This window comes from Camellia sinensis, chromosome 3, assembly GCF_055761805.1.
Source record: "Camellia sinensis isolate YWXY chromosome 3, ASM5576180v1, whole genome shotgun sequence".
Lineage (NCBI taxonomy): Eukaryota > Viridiplantae > Streptophyta > Magnoliopsida > Ericales > Theaceae > Camellia > Camellia sinensis.
The window spans coordinates 64,764,528-64,782,077 of NC_138963.1; the positions used below are offsets into that span (position 1 = coordinate 64,764,528).

Below are 17,550 nucleotides of genomic sequence, written 5' to 3' on the forward strand. Positions count from 1 at the left end.
TTGATCATGATATTGAAAGTTTTGAGATATGTATTTGTTCATTGAATTTTAGATTTTTATTTTTTTTGGTTACGAAATTGTGTTGATTGAATACAGGTGTTGGTTTGTTATTTTATACAGTGATAATTTTTGTCACTGTGTATTTTAGGGATGATGTTGGATTAACTTTTTCAACAGTGATAAATTTATGAGTGAGTATGGGAATAGGAGATAATTTTATCACTGTATTTAATTTTGTTTTAGGGTGTTTGAGTTGTTTTCTGAAATGTAATTGTTGTTTGTTGCAAGATTTATAGTGATGGAGAATTGTTTGTTTCTTATGTGCAAGTTTAGAGGTGTGACATTGGTGATCAAGTATAATGATGATTTTAATTTCAAGGATTTAGTATATAAATTGTGTGCAAAGTGGAGTGAGTTAGTTGGTAGTTCGTTGAATATATCGTATTCAATGGCTGGATATTCTTCTTGTGGTCTAGAAAGTGAAGAGGATTTGGAGGTTATGGTTGGACTGGCACTTTCTTGTGATATTCATCGTATTGATATTTTTGTAAAGTGTTGTTCTTTGGGTGAAGGTTTTATGATTTGTGATGGTGAAGCTAGTAGTAGTAGTAGTAGTAGTAGTAGTAGTAGTGTTGTTTGTGAAAATGATTTTTTGCCTTCATTTTATTCAAATCAACGGAAACATTTGCTCTCCGATGGGTGGGTTAATTGTATGAAAGGAGTGTGACAAAGGTTTGCTCAAGGAGTTGTTGAATTTCGAGATGCGTTGTCAAAGTATTCTATTCATTCCGGTTTTAATTTTGATTTTGTTAAGAATGATAAGGATCGTGTCATTGTTCATTGTAAGAGAAAGACTGATTTGGGATGTTTATGGAGCGTGCATGCTAGAGTGGAAAATTATAGTAAAGCTTTTGTTATTAAACAATTTGATGATGTTCATACTTGTGGATCTTCTTTTCGTACAATTAAACATGCTAGGATGACTTCAAGTATGATTGGTGGGCTAATTTCTAGTGATATTCGTTAGTGAGGTGGTTTGTGATTTCAAGGACTATTATGGAACAGAAGTTTCTTATCGGCGAGCTTGGACGGGTGTTGAAAAAGCAAGGGGTCTTGTTTTTGGTGACTATTCATCATCATTTGACGATCTTCGTTGGTATGTTGATGCCGCTAATGCTTGCAATCCAAGGAGTGTTTTTGATATGGAATTTGATATTGATAGTAAAGGAAGACATTTCAAATGCTTGTTTTTCGCTTTTGAGGCATGTATTCATGGTTTCAAGTATTGTAGGCCTGTGTTGATACTTGATGGAACTTTTTTGAAAGGAAGATACAAACGTTGTTTATTGGCTGCTACGGCGAAAGATGGTAACCAAGGTATATTTTGTATTTATGTGTTATTATTATTGAAATAGTGATAATTTTATCATTTTTGTTACTGGAGAGTGCTGATAATTGAGTACGGTCAATCTGTTAGTGATAAATTTATGCTGTATACTTTTTATTAAATTTTTATATTTATACAGTGATAAATTTATCTATGGCTGGTGCTATATGTTATATACTTTGTGTTTTGATTTTCTTTTTGTAATCTTTTTAATTTGTTACTGATAACTTGTATATATATATATATATATATATTTTGTTTGTAGGTTTGTATCCGTTATGTTTTGCGATTGTTGATGGTGAAAGTTATGACAGTTGACATTGGTTCTTGTCAAAGTTATTAGGTATTTTGACTCCGGAGAGGGATATTGCGTTTGTTACTGATCGACATGGAGGTTTGCTGAAAGCTTTAGCTGAGGTCTTTCCGTTTTCCTGTCATTCTTTTTGTTTAATGCATTTGAAGACAAACTTGAAGACTTATTTGTCAGTGAAGAGTCGTGAATCAAAAGAGTATTTGCTTACTCTTTTTAGTAGATGTGCATATGCTCCTACTATTGAGTTGTTTAATAAGCTATTTGAAGAATTTAAGGGTCGTTGTGGTCATAGTGTTGAGAGGTTTCTTGAGGATTTGCCTAATGAGTGTTGGTGTAACGCTTATTTTCAAGGCAAGAGCTATGGTGAAATGTGCGCAAATGCTACGGAATCTTTTAATTCATGGATTAGGGATGAACGCCATTTGTTTTCAATTAGTCTTGTTGATGCTATACGGGTGAAACTAATGGAGCAATTTTCAAGAATGAGAGAAGTTGAGAATAAGTGGAATCGTATTGTTTGTCCTTTTGCAGAGAAGAAGTTGGAAAAAGCTTTTAATGATACAAAAGCATGGATAGTTAAGAAATGTAGCGATGACATTTATGAAATCCAATTGGATCATTCAGTTATGGTTGATATTGGGAAACGTTGTTGTTCTTGTCGATTGTGGGAAATTGATTCTTTTCCTTACAAACATGGTTTTTGTGCTATAAAGAGGAGTGGGAAGGATCTGAATTGCTTTCTTGATGATTACTACCGTGTTAGTAGTTATTGTGATTCTTATTTACATTCTATCTATCCAGTCCCTAGTATGTGGAAGCCAAATGTAGTTGTTGATGATGACGTTGTTTTACCTCCTCTTTGTAAGAGACCAGCTGGACGTCCAAGAACGGAGAGAATACCTTCTAAGGGCGAAATCAAGAGAATTAGATGCAGTAGGTGTGGAAAGATGGGAACTCATAATCGGAAGACATGTAAACAAGCTTTGCTTTAGTTGTATTGATTTTAATTGAATTACTTTGTTTGAGAGTTGAGAGGTGTTACTTACATTGAATGATTGAGTATTTTTTGAAAGATGTATCATTTTGGTACTCGCATTGAATGATTGAGGAATTTGTTGATCAGAAACTATATTTTTTGCTGATATTTTTACAGGATTAAGTTTCACATATTTATGTCATTTGATTTGGGTTAAATGTAGTTGCTGTTTTTTGGTGTTTTATAAAGTGATAAATTTATCACTGGTTGGTTTGGATCAGTTGATGGATTATTTTTTTGTAAGAATGATAAATGTACCATTAATGTGATTCTTGAATTTTGTTATTTTGAAGAATGATAAATTTATCACTTATTGTGTGGGAAGAGTTGATGGTTTATTACATTTATGTCAGTGGTTGATAAATTTATCACTGTCATATCCAAGCAAATGTTCTTTTCTACAGTGATAAATTTATCATTGTATGGAGTTATCTAGTTTTCCCAGGAAAAATTTCCACAATACAAAGGTGTAGATCAAATCTCTAGAATACATAATTGCATATCTGTTGTGTTAACTGCTTTAAAAAGTAAATTTTTTTAAATCAACTACCATGTTTATTTGGTTTAGCAACAAGTTCTTAGTCTGCATACTGTTTTGTGGTCACTCATAAGCTAGCTTTGGATGTTTGAATTGTTTAACTGAAGTATCAAATGGTTTTGATTATTCAGAAATCACCAAGGATGGCATGTTCTTACATTCATTCTCAAAGTTGGGAATATCTACAAATTGTAACAGTATTTTAATTTCCAATTTGGACAATGTAATAGCACTTGTGTTTTAATTTTCAATTAGGTAAATTTTTTATTATTTTTTTATAGTGTTTTGTTTACTTGAATTGGGGAAAAAGAATGAGAGAAGGAGAGAGAGTCGCTGGTTTTTTCGTTTGAACATTGGTAAATTTATCAGTGTTAACAGTGATAAATTTGTTGAAACAGTGATAGATTTATCAGGGTAAACAAAACACTATAAAAAATAAACTTATCAGTATAGTGACTCCAAACCTGTTATTAACATTTAAATTCAACACAAATACTCAGATAAGAATCAATTTTTTGAATGAAATTTGGATAACAAGACTGATATGAAAAACCAGGTCTGGTAACGATATGGCTACATAAAAAATAATAAATTTTTTATTATTTTTTATAGTGTTTTATTTACTTGAATTGAGGAAAAAGAATGAGAGAGAGAGAGAGAGAGAGAGAGAGAGAGAGAGAGAGAGAGAGAGGGGTAGTGGTTTTTTTGTTTGAACAGTAATAAATTTGTCAGTGTTGACAGTGATAAATTTGTTAAAACAGTGATAAATTTATCAGTGTAAACAAAACACTATAAGAAAATAATTTTATCAGTATAGTGATTCCAAACCTGTTATTAACCTTTAAATTTGACACAAATAATCAGATTATAATCAATTTTTTGAATGAAATTTGCATAAAACCAGACTGATATCCAAAGCTAGATATGTTAACAATATGGATAAAAAATTAAATGTTTCATTGAAGCAAATGAAGAACCAAAATAATCAAAACAATGTAATAGGGTTTGTGTTTTAATTTTCAATTTAGGTAAATTTTTTATTTATTTATAGCGTTTTGTTTAATTCAGTTTGGAAAAAAAGGATGAGAGAGAGTGGTGCTAGTTTTTTTGTTTAAACAGTGAAAAATTTATCAGTGTTTACAGTGATAAATTTGTTGAAACATGGATAAATTTATGAGTGAAAACAAAACACTATAAAAAAAAAAAATAATTATCAGTATAGTGACTCCAAACCTGTTATTAAGTTTTAAATTTGACACAAATAATCAGATCATAATTAATTTTTTGAATGAAATTTGCATAAAACAAGACCTATATCAATAGTCATATCTGGTAACAATCTGGTTAAAAAAGACTGAATGTTTCATTGAATCAAATTTGACATTGTAACAACCAAGCATTGTAATATTCATTGAAGTAAAGTAAGAACCAAAATGATTATAATGTTTGTCCAAAATTATTCAAGCATGGTTGTCCTTATGTATTGTGTCCCAAAACTCCTTGTCTTCAAGCACCGCTTCTATTGCCTCATCAACAATTTGCTGGGTGTCTGTCTGTTGGTTAGTCAACAAAGCATCTATGATATTTGCTCTGATTTGGTGGCACTCCTCCTTTGTTAAGTTGGGAAAGATATCTTTGTTACAGACATATTCTCTCATGAGGTAACAAACTATGACGCCACAATCAAGTCTACGATGACATTGGAAAAACAAAGTTAGTAGTCATCAATGATAATTTTATCAATGTAATGTGTTTTGGTTTTTAGAAACTTACGAATGATCAACTTGTTGGGGACAATTCATTGCAATTTTGTTTCTTCATGAAACTTGTTACCTTCAATGAGTTTGAGATTGTGATATTGAAGGTATTTTTCAATAACCTTTCTCTGCAAAATATATTAATAATTAATTGGTGTTTGACAAATAAATGCATAATAAAATTTGATATAGACAAGGGGAATGGATGATATCATAATTAATTGGTGTTTTACCACTTTGTTTGCCTCATTTAAGTGGTTATCTGTTTCTGTGCTTGGTCTCATTGAATTGTAAAACTTCCATAAGCCATTTTTAGTATCAAGTACCAACAACGTCCAATGCTTTTCATTGAAAACTGGGAAAAGAAGATATCTTTCCTTGACAGCTTCTAACATCATGTTGTTCAACAATTGATTTGTTTCTGCCTCATCCTTTGTGGTGAACAAATACTGTGTTTTGCAAATATATTAGTTTTGGTTACAATGTAATTCATTAATGGTAATTTTATCACTATAAGACTTGATGAATGAGAACTTATTCACTTGATTTAGACAAGGGGAATGGTTGATATCGTAATGAAGTATATATACATATATATATATGTAATTTACTTACATGGCATGATGTAGTAAATATATATATTGTTCCTGCTTGCGAGCTGAGGCTGAACTTTGGTTTCAGTTGCTCTTCTGTCATTAAGATTTCCTTGTATACATTTATTGCCTGTTGTAAAAACAAAAGCAAACAAGGTTAATGAGAGAATTATTATTTGGTATTATAATTGATATATGCACAAATAGGGATTTGATTTTACATTTCCAAAAAGTTCTTCGCATTTGACTATTTTGTCAATATCATCCAAGTACAAATAGCTGTCTACTTCCTTTCCTTGTAAGATTGGATAACTGCAAATGTGAAAACAAAATTTATCACTGTATACCAAAATTTGTTGCTCAATTAAGGAAACAAAGGTTAGGGGAACAAATTGAGTATCAAATTTTAGTTGATGTATCAAATCCGAACAATGAAATGAAATAGAGAACATAAACTCAAATGCCTAAATAATTTGATACCATAAATGAGACACGATGAAGATTAGCAAAATATATCACTCCACCAAACAAATTAAGTAAAATTTATCACTATGTAGCAAATTTTATCACTGTATATCAAAATTTATCAATGAATGAAGTAAACAAAGGTTATACATTGATAAATGCATGACCATATACTAAAATTTAGATTCCAAATTTGAAAATTTTAGGACCAAATCATGTTCTTGCCTGCTGGTTTTTGTTGCCTAAAGACTAGTGAGTTTCATCCTTGATTTCTTTGGCAATTTGTGAAACACTAGATAGGAAGTGTCAATTTGTTTTGTTGGACGTTGATGTTGTGTCTGCTCTTCTTTTCTGGTCTTTACACTTTCTTCAACCATTGGTTCTAGTTCATCAACTGTCTTGTTCTGCTTTGGTTGCCTTTTCGTTACGTACCAAAAATTTGGATCTTTGTGCTCTTTTCTTGTTTCTCTATTTTTTACCCTTTTTATCATTGAGCTCACAAGAGGCGATGTTTTGGGAGTGGTGGCTTCAACTTCAACTACGATTTGTTCTTCTTCACTGTCCAGGTAGAGATTTGATTCAACAAACATTGCAATTCTCTCATTAAGTAGCACCATTTCCACATCTTTGACTTCCATTTGTATCTTTGCTTTCTTGCTCTGTTCTTCCATTTGTTTACTGAGCTTCATGAGTTGGTCCTTAAGCTCATCATTTTCTGCTTGGATTCTTGCCTTCTCCATTTTTAGCCTTTGGATTATCAGGACATTCTCTTCTAGTTTCTGAAAGGTATGTTCATTAATTTTCACATGGTAGATATTTGTTTCATAGGCAAGTTTCCTTTTTGCTTTCCTCTTGTCAGCCGGTGTTTGATGCTTGAATCGTAGGGAAGTTGTTGGACCAACTTTCTGTTTGACCATTGTTTCTTCTTCATCATTTTCTAGGTTGTCAAAAGAAAGCCCATTTCTTTGCACATGAACTGGACCTTCTTCAGTTTCATGCTGAAAGTTGGCTTTCCTTCTTGCATTCTTTTTTGATTGCAATGTTGTTAATTTCCTCTTTTTTCGAGCACCTGTTTGATGCTTTGGATTCGGTGAATTTCTTCCTGGACTGAGACTAAATAGCTTTGTGATAATTGGTTCTTCTTCCTTTTCAGATAATTCAGTCTCCTCTTGTTCCTCAAAGTTACATTCTTCATCTTCATGCTCATCATCTATTTGTGGTTGCAATTGCTTGTATATGTTCTGTTCTTCAATTGTGTCTTTCAAATTGCTCTCCTACATGAATGAAAATTATTAAAAAGAATGATATGACGCAAAGTTAAGTAATAATTTATCATTCGGTGATTCAAATGTATAATAATAATTTATCATTTGATTTTGCTTCATGATAACAAGTTTTATTAGTGAATTAGCAACATTAAGCAAAATTTATCACTCAATGAAGCTTACTAAGAAAATTTATAACTGTGAGCAAAAAGTTATTAGTCCATATGAAAATTTATCGCTGCATAGCAAAATCCATCACTCAATTAAAGAAATAAAGGTTATACACTGATAAAACTTGTTTATTGAATAATTTTCTAGCACAGATGAAATGCCTAAATAATTTTTCTACCACAAATGTGACACCATGAAGATTAAGAAGAATTTATCAGTCTTGCTAAAATTTATCACTGCATAACAAAATCTAATATTTGTTTAAAGAAAACAAAGGATATGAACGGATACCTCAATATGTTTCAGATCATGCAAGGATGACTTTGCCAATTGTTCTCCCAGATGTGTAATGTTCCATCTTGCAAATCTTGGGATTGGGTTCTTGTCATTTGGTTTGATGATCTTTGCATGCTCACATATTCAATACTGTTGAGGACAAAAAAAATGTTATAAATTAGTATTTAGTAAATGTAAATATTATAGTTTACAAGTTGTAAGTGAGGTATTTACTTACCAATAAGATGATCACACATCCGCAGACTCTATCAATTTGGTTGATGTTGCGTGCTATTGATCTTGTAAGATGTTGTTTTGCTGCGCCACACCAATCATAAGACTTCATTTCATCAATATTCTCGAGGTATTTCATGAACCCCCAACCAATTGTTGTCCCAGTACCCGGATACAACAAAAGCAAACAAACCAGAAGGCACACATGCCTAACAACATCTTCTACATCTTCATTGTTGTTGCTTCTCAGAAGTTTCGGTATCAACTTTTGGATTGAAGCACTTGTCATTCTGCTCTCGGTTATTTTCCTTCTTTGCACCATAACTACCTCATTTTTTCTTCCGTATGCAAGGTTCATACTCTTCTGTCCACATGCAATCCCAAAAATTAATTTGAAGTCATTTCTTTTCAACTTCAGTTTCTTCCCAGCAATTTCAAATGTGGTTCCATCCATTTGGTAAGTTTGTAAAATTTTTGCAACCACATCATCATATTTAATTGAATCTCTTCTTTTAACCTTGTTTTCACTCAATGTATCAACCAGAAGTGAAAAAGGTGTCTTTCTCAATACTGTCAAATGCTCCTCTCTGAGTTTTGTTGTCTTGAAAAATTTGATAAGAGATTGAATGTTGGAACGGTAGACATACTTTGCTTCATTATCATGTATCTGTTCAGTCCTAGTTTTTCTTCCATTAATTTTTTTCTTCCCTCTTGGTTTGTGGAGCTCTGTAGGTTGTTTCAGTTGTTCCTGTTTGGGCTCCTCATTGTCAATGTTAGATTCAGGTTTAACTTTTAGTTGATTTTCACTTTCATGTGTTGTTGGCTCTATAACAAACTCAACTTTTTCAATCTTTTTCTTCTTTGAGAAACTTGTTTCTCGACGACGTAATCTTTGATGATGGCTGGCAACATCTGTACAAAAACATTGAGCATGAACATTGAAAATTAAGAAGAATTTTATCACTAAATTAGGCAAACTAGGTAGAATTTATCAATCTATTATGCAAATTAAGCAAATATATAACTGTGTAGCAAAGTTTAGATTCCAAATTGCAAAAGAACATGAAGTATCATGATGAAGATGAGAACAATTGTATAGCAAATTTTATTACTGAATTAGCAAAAGTAAGAAAATGCATCATTGTATAGGAAATGAACATAAAGGTATGATTGTTATGATGTTGAATATCACTCATAAATTAATACTGTATGGTACAGATTTAAAATAGCTTCAGGTCGAATTTTATCACTCAATTATAGTTATGAAGGAAGAAGGGAAGCAAATCCATTGTTATAACAAATTTTATCACTCAATTAGGAAAATTAAGCAAATCTGTCAATCTTATAGCAAATTTTCTCACTGATTTGGGCAAAGTAAGCAAATCTGGCATTGTATAGCAAATTTTATCACTGAATTAGCAAAAGTAAGCAAATCCATCATTGTATAGAAAATGAACATGAAAATGTGATTATTATGAAGTTGAATATCGCTCATAAATTAATACTGTATAGTACAGATTGGAAATAGCTTCAAGTCGAATTGTATCACTCAATTATAGTTATGAGAGAAGAAGGGAGGCAAATCTATCATTGTAACAAATTTTATCACTGAATTAGGAAAATTAAGCAAATCTATTATTGTTGTAGCAAATTTTATCATTGAAGTGGGCAAAGTAAGCAAATCTGTTATTGTATATCAAATTTTATCACTGAATTAGCAAAAGTAAGCAAATCCATCATTGTATAGCAAATGAACATGAAGATGTGATTATTATTGAAAATAGTTTCAAGTCGAATTTTATTACTCAATTATAGTTATGAAAGAAGAAGGGAAGCAAATCCGTAGTTATGAAATAAGAAGAGAAGCAAATCCATCATTATAACAAATTTTATCACTCAACTAGGAAAATTAAGCAAACCTATCATTCTTATAGCAATTTTTCTCACAGAATTGGGCAAAGTAATGAAATCTGTTATTATATATCAAATTTTATCACTGAATTAGCAAAAGTAAGCAAATCTATCATTGTATAGCGAATTTTATAACTCAATTACAGTTATGAACGAAGAATGGAAGCAAATCCATCATATAACAAATTTTATGACTCAATTAAGAAAATTAAGCAAATCTATCATTCTTATAGCAAATTTTCTCACTGAATTGGGCAAAACAAGCAAATCTGTTATTGTATAGCAAATGAACATGAAGATGTGATTATTATGAAGTTCAATATCACTTAATTATAGTTATAAAAAAAGAACGGAAGATGAATATGACTCACGTTTCATTCGCAAGTTTGTTGAAGATGAACGAAACAGGGAATGTAGATCGAAACGGTGAAGGATTTGCTGGAAATCTGTTCGGAATCAGATTATTGATCGAAACAGAGGTGATTTCTTTGGAAACGATGGGAGATACAAGGAAAATCTCTTCGTTTGTTTTGATTTCCAAATCGCAAATCGCCTCAGAATGGTTTCCAAATCGCCTCAGAATAGTTTCCAAATCAGAACATTTGAGAAGGAGCGTGTGTTTCACGCGCACAGGATAGACCTCGTGATATGCTCTTTGATTCACGCGTGTAGTGTGACATTCAGGGGTAAAATTGGAAACTGAAATAGGGCAGGATTTGGTGAGTATTAATTTGTTTGCATGGGACCGGCTAGTAAGTGCCCCTTCATTATTTTTTCTAACTTAGGCCCAACCCGAGCAAAGACCTAACCCAGTCAATGGCTACCCCTACTATATCTATCTATCTATACTATTAATATGTGAAAATTTCTCATGGTGTAAAAAACTATATAATGAAGTAAATGAGGCTTGAACTCATGAGACATTAGATCTCAAAAACATCTTTACCCCTTCGACTATACATAACATATGTATTTTTAAATCAAAATTAAAATTTATGATTTACAGATTTAGTGGCACACTTATCAGGTAAACACAAATCCAATATTATATATATATATATATATCATTTTTCAAATTTGAACATCTTCTATTGAATATCAAATCAACTTTTGTAACCACAATTATTTGATTAAATCTGATTTTCATAAAAATTATTTTTTCAATTATTCTTACAAAATAAATAATTTATATCACCAAATAAGTCTTGCAATGAGCCCACCAAATCCAACACTGCTCACCATTTGGATCACCAACAGAAAAGTCATCTCCAATTGTAGAAATTTATTCTTTTGGCCGCCACTATATGATGGGGACGTGTTTGGAAGGTCATGTACTCCAGATTTCAAGTCTCTCTATCTTTTCTTAGCTTTTAAAAAAAAATAATAAAAAACCACCAATGGTCCAAATTTGTCGTCATTTTTAAGAGTAATTTTTTTAATATAGTACAAAACCAAGTAAAATATGTTCTCAAACAAGTAAGAGATAGTAGTCATAAAATTGATGAAAGTAACTTAACCCACCTTGGTTAGCCGGATGGAAGAAAAAATCAGCTACATTCATCGTACATTCAAAACATCATTGGCTGGGAGTATCGTGTGCACATATCACCATTATACTTCCAACACCCATTAAACAATTTTCGTTGTTTTCATAAAGAAGACCTTTTATTTATTTATTTATTTTTTTTATTATTTACAAAGGAAGAGAGATGCAAAATAGAACCAGAGTAAGGAAGAAATACAAAAAAAGAAAACAGAAACAAACAAAACAAAGGTGTAAAAAGAGTGAAAATATAATTGCAACTCCCTGATTGACCTTCCAAGTTAGAAGATCATAACCACTAATCAATGAATTTCACATGAAAACTACATATCATCCAGAACTAAAAACTGATCCAACGAATATTATCTAAAAAGGGAGCTTAGAGTATGAGACTCTCAGTAAAACCGGATCTGGGGAGAACTGTCTATTTAACTGAACTCTCCCAATGACTGCAACTCAATAATATAGCATACCTTGGAGCAAAATGAATGACATCCCAGTATGTATGACAGGCCAGTCAACCACTAACAAAATGGCATATCAAGCTGCTCGAACTTCTAGTTTTGGAGTGCTTTCTTCAGTGCCCTTTGAGTTTGGAACGTATCTCCAACAGTGCTTGTGAACTCTGCTAATTTTCTTGTTTTCTGCAGCTGGCAAGCCTATATAATTCACTTACTGTTAATTCAGGAAGCATACAGATTAACTTAATTTAGTAGTGCAAAATCTTATCAAAGCCAGTAAAATTGTTAAGTAATTATTGTAGTTCAGCTGCTACCAATCTATAAACCGAGATAACTGATAGAGAAACTAAGTAGTATACCTAACATACACAACGAATATACACTGTTTAGCTAAATGATTTGCTAAACAAAAATCTCAAATTGCCACTCCACTCTATCTAGAAAGACATTTTCAGCCAAAACTTATGCGATCAGGTCCCTCCTTGATGGAATAAAATTCTGACAAATTTTATTTGGCTTCCTTCGCCATCAGTAGTAACTATCTCATGACTGTACTCTGAATCTTACATGAACTACGCTGCCTAATTTTGGATTTCCCATGATCCTTGGGAGTCGTGTGTTGATTGTTCTTCTAGGCTTCTTCCTTGCTATTTGACAAATTTCCCATCCTACTACTCCAAAAGAAACCTCATGGAGGCTTCAAACTTTTTAATCAATCACTTTATAATTAAGATCAACCTCATGGGTTTCCTAGCTGAAGCTTTGGTGCAGGATAACCAATTAAAATATAAATTTACCAATTCAAAAATTGTCAGGAAATCTGTACTATAAGGTCAGTATTCGCAAAGCCAAAACTGTGAAGTCAATGAAAGCAAGATTTTTTTAATGAAAAACAATACACTTCTTCAATTTTCCCTGATCAAGAGAAGAAGACTTAAAATTGAGGTTCTTATAAACAATAATGATGTTTGGATTGATGATCCCTCTGAGCTCAAAAACATGGTTTTAAACTATTTCAAAAGAATTGTTTGAAAACCCTACTGCCAACTCTTTAGACCACTGGTGTAATAAAGCTTTTGCTAAGTTGTCTGAGGAGGATAATAGAGACTTAAATAGGGATATCACTGATACTGAGATCAAGAAAGCTATGAACAATATTACAGCCTTTAAAGCTCCTAGAAGGGATGGCTTTCAGGCTGTCTTCTACCATAAGTACTGGGACATTGTTGGCACTGATGTGTGTTCCTTTGTTAAAAATTGCTTCGCTACCAACTCTATTCCTAAGGAGATCAATAGAACTCTGATTGCACCCATTCTTAAAGTTAATAGCCCTAAGAGGGTGAAACAATTCAGACCCATCAGTCTCTGTAATGTGACCTACAGAGTCATTACAAAAATTTTGGTGGATCAAATTAGACCTCTTCTTGATGATATTGGGAGACGTAATCAGAGCAGCTTTATCCCTGGAACATTATTATTACTCAAGAAGCTATACACTCTATGAGAAATATGAAAGGCAAAACTGGTAGTATGGTCATGAAAATTGATCTTGAGAAGGCTTATGACAACTTATCTTGGCCCTTTCTTAGAGAAACTCTTCATGAGTTTAATTTCAATGAGAAGTGGATTGATCTTATCATGTGTTGTGTCACAACAGTGTAGTCTGCCATTTTGTGGAATGGGGAAGCGTTAAAGGAGTTTAGACCCGTGAAGGATCTAAGACAAAGAGATCTTTTATCCCCTTATCTATTTGTGCTTTGTATGAGAAGGCTATCCAACATGATTAGCCATTTGGCTGATAAGGAAAGCTAGAAGGGAGGGCCTTGCATTACTCACCTGTTCTTTGCAAATAATCTCATTCTATTTGCTAAGGCTGACTCCAGACATTGTGATTTGATTGCTGAAGTTATGGAAGAGTTTAGCTCCATTTCTAGACTAAAAATCAATTTCCAGAAATCAAAGCTTTTTGTGTCACCTAACATTGACAGAAGAAAGGCTAGGGAGTTGAGTAGCCTCTGTAATATTCCTATTACTTCTGATCTGGGGAGGTATCTGGGAGTCCCTATTTTACATCAGAGAGCTAACCGAAACCAATTTTATTTTATTTGGAACAAATGCAAAACAAGCTGGTTGGGTGGAAGATGAAAGTCCTGTCTATGGCAGGAAGAACAACCTCGATTCAATCTGTTACCCCTGCAATTCCAACGTACTCCATGCAAACCATGGTAATCCCCAAGTGGGTGTGTAATGATATTGACTGCATCAATCGAAACTTCCTCTGGGGATACTATGGACAAGAAAAGAATTCATCTTCTTAAATGGGATGATGTGTGTAAACGAAAAAACTTGGGGGGCTGAGAATCAAGAAAGCTAGTGAGCACAATATTTCCCTACTCTCCAAACTTGGATGGAAAATTCTTAACAATGAGAATAGCTTGTGGATTAAAGTTCTTAAGGCCGAACATCTCAACTATTCCAATCTTTGCAACTGGAATAGAAGAAAGAAGGCTTCTCATGTGTGGAGAAGTATAGCAAAAACCAAAAACATCTTGAAAAAAGGTGTTAGATGGTCCATTGGTGCCAACTCTAATGTCAATCTATGGAGTGATTGGTGGTGTAGTGAGAAACCCACTGGAAGAAACTGTTCCCCGCTCCCTAATTCCCCCTAATGTTGGTTCTGAGTTAATTAAGGTGAATACTCTCCTTAATGATGAAGGTGATTGGGATGTGAATACTATTAACCAGAGCTTCCCAACTAGTGTGGCTGAAGCTATTTTTAGAGAAAAAACCCCCCTCTTTACAATCCAATTATGGATCAGCCACACTGGAAAGGATCTCTGGATGGGTACTTCTCAACATCTAGTGCCTACAAACTGTATATGGAGCATGATGACCAAAGTAAAAAGTGGCAGTGGCTCTGGAAATGTAAAATTCCTCAAAAGATTAAGTGCTTCCTTTGGGTTGTGCTCCATGGAAAGCTTCTGACAAATTGAATGAGGGTGAAGAGAGAGTTGACTAAAAACCTATCCTGCCTTTTTTGCAATAAGATGGAAGATTTGGATCATCTTTTTAAAAATTGCTCTAAAGCTAAGATTGTGTGGATGGTTGTTTTCACCATAAATTGGTACCTTGAGACGAGAAATTCATCTTGGAGGAACTGGATTTTATGTAACTTAAAAAAGAATAACAGTATTGGTAACAATACTCCTTGAAACATTATGTTTTCAGTTGTTATGGCAAATTTGGAAAAACAAAAACTCCAAAAATCTTTCAAAACAAAATTAGTACTTTTGAGAGTGTCAAATATATTTCAGAATTTTCTAGAGAAATCAACCAAGCTTTCAGCTGTCTGTTACTAATCCAAGACCAACACTTATGCTAATCAAGTGAATTTTTCCTCCTTCAGGTACCCTCAAGTTGAACATTGATGGCTGTTACAGAATTGCCAGACCCGGAGATTTTGGGGGACTGATCAGAGATGAAAAGGGAGCATGGATTTGTGGCTTCTATGGCAGACTTGAGAACTGCACCAGCCTCGAGGCAGAATTATGGGCTGTGTACAAAGGCCTCACCATTATCCTCCAAAAAGGCTTCAACAACGTGATAATCGAAACAGATTCAGAGGAAGTGGTGAAACTGCTTAAAGAGAGGGACCTAGAGAAAAACACCTTCTCAGAGGCTTACTGGAAGATGCAAGAATAATTTTCAATGGCTGTCAATGCACTGCACAACACGTCTACAGAGAAGGAAATCTGTGTGGAGACGCATTAGCCAAGCTTGGAGTTGATCAACCTGAGGATATTCTCGTTGTAAATGACCTACCTGTTGAAATCAGAGCTCTCTTGGTTTCAAACATGGTGGGCTGAGGGCTGTTTTGGCAACATGCATAAAAAGCTAAAGCCAACTTTTAACCCATTTTGGGTCACATCATCTCTCACATGAAACAATGAAAAAAGCCAAAAAGCTAGCTTTTAACCATAAGAAAAGGGCTTAGTCCCTGTTTGGATGTTTGAATTCCAATGTATCTAAAAAAAACAACTTTCATATTGTATTCATTTCAAAGCCTTACAAAAATGCCTTTCTTCAAATTCTTCAACTTCCTATGTCCTCAAATTAGAGATCAAATAAATAAATTCTTATATAGTCATGACACTCACAATGATTGCTGCAAACTCCCATACTCGATTTCTAGAGTGGCATGTTTCCTCCAAGCATCAGTCGTCCTCATTTTCTTTTATGAAATCAACATGATCCAAGTGCCAAATATCTTTCTCAAACTCCTTTGAACTTAGGCATGTTTGTTTCACGGATAGGGTTATGAGGGATCGAATGTCCCACGACATCCAATTCCTCTACTACCATGGGATCAAATGCCAAGATCATCCCACCCATGCCATACATGGGATTAAATGTTCCCAACGGACAAGTAGTCAGGTCCTAATTTGCAAAATTTTGTGTCCCATCCAATCTTGCACTTGAACCGAAGCTTTCAACTGTATTCTCGGGTCCATGACATTCAATGGAAATTTTCCGTTGTGTCATTCTAATGGAGATCGTGACCTGCAAACTAAGACTTCTATAGAAGCAACTGGATGTATAACTTATTGATAGTCAACCCAGGCCTAGTAACATTGTTTATGTAAATAAAGATACCAAGAGTTACCAACACACTGCTTCAAAATCTCATGATTAGCATATGGCCTCAACATACAGGATCAGTGAAAAATGGCTCCTATTCAACAATCTCATCACAAATGGGTGACAAACGAAGGCTTTTACTCCAAACAAGTTTCTCCCCTGCCAAACTCATTGAAACCCACTTGAGAATCCACAAAATTGTAAGGGTTCCAGAGCTATTCATTCACTATCCACCCTATTCACCACCAGAGTTGTAATCAACAAGGATTACTAATTCACGCATATAGGACCACTAAAATAATTATCATCTGCCAAAGGTCCGGAGAGAACCAATATAAGGAAATGACTTTTAAGAGGTGGTTCATGAGATATGCCTTGTACAGGACTGAGCACATTATGGTTTTTGAACCTCATAGATACACATCACTTAATCCATATACAACTGCTTCTCCTTTTTTTTTGATTCCTTCTTTCATTTTTCTGTAGTGTTTGGGAGGAGGGGTTTACAAAACAAGAAGAACCATAGCACTTGCAAAAATTCATATTTCTTTGCACTTTTTTCTCCATTTTCTCATAAACCAAACATCAATTGAACACTTCAAATAAAAAAAAAATGAAACCGAATAACTCACCGTCCTTATAAGGCGATTCCCCAGGCCTTGGCACGCCTACCATCCTACAAAACCCACAAATAGAATAAACATAAAAACCAATTTAAGTAATAAAAAGCACGAGAGAGAGAGAGAGAAAGAGAGAGACCTTGTAGAGGTTGATCTTGGTAATTTCATAAGAGAGTCTTGGCCATGTGAAACCCTAATCTCCAGGAGCTAACCCCGTTCTCCCCAGAGCACTCCCTATTTTAGTCTAACTGTAAAAATTTCGTTTGGATTGATTTTTTTTTTATTTTTGTGAGTTTCATGAAAGAAAAAATAAAATGATTATAATTTAAATGTGAAATTTTA

At 33.5% G+C, this 17,550-nt stretch overlaps 1 protein-coding gene across 1 annotated transcript; it reads left to right on the forward strand.

Moving 5' to 3' along the window:
• Positions 1-298: 298 nt before the first annotated feature.
• Positions 299-2,692, forward strand: LOC145821570 (uncharacterized). Its single transcript, XM_082918096.1, has 4 exons — positions 299-572; positions 1,015-1,377; positions 1,731-1,804; positions 1,850-2,692. Exons 1-4 carry the CDS (start codon positions 299-301, stop codon positions 2,690-2,692), a joined length of 1,554 nt encoding a protein of 517 aa, XP_082774222.1.
• Positions 2,693-17,550: the final 14,858 nt, after the last annotated feature.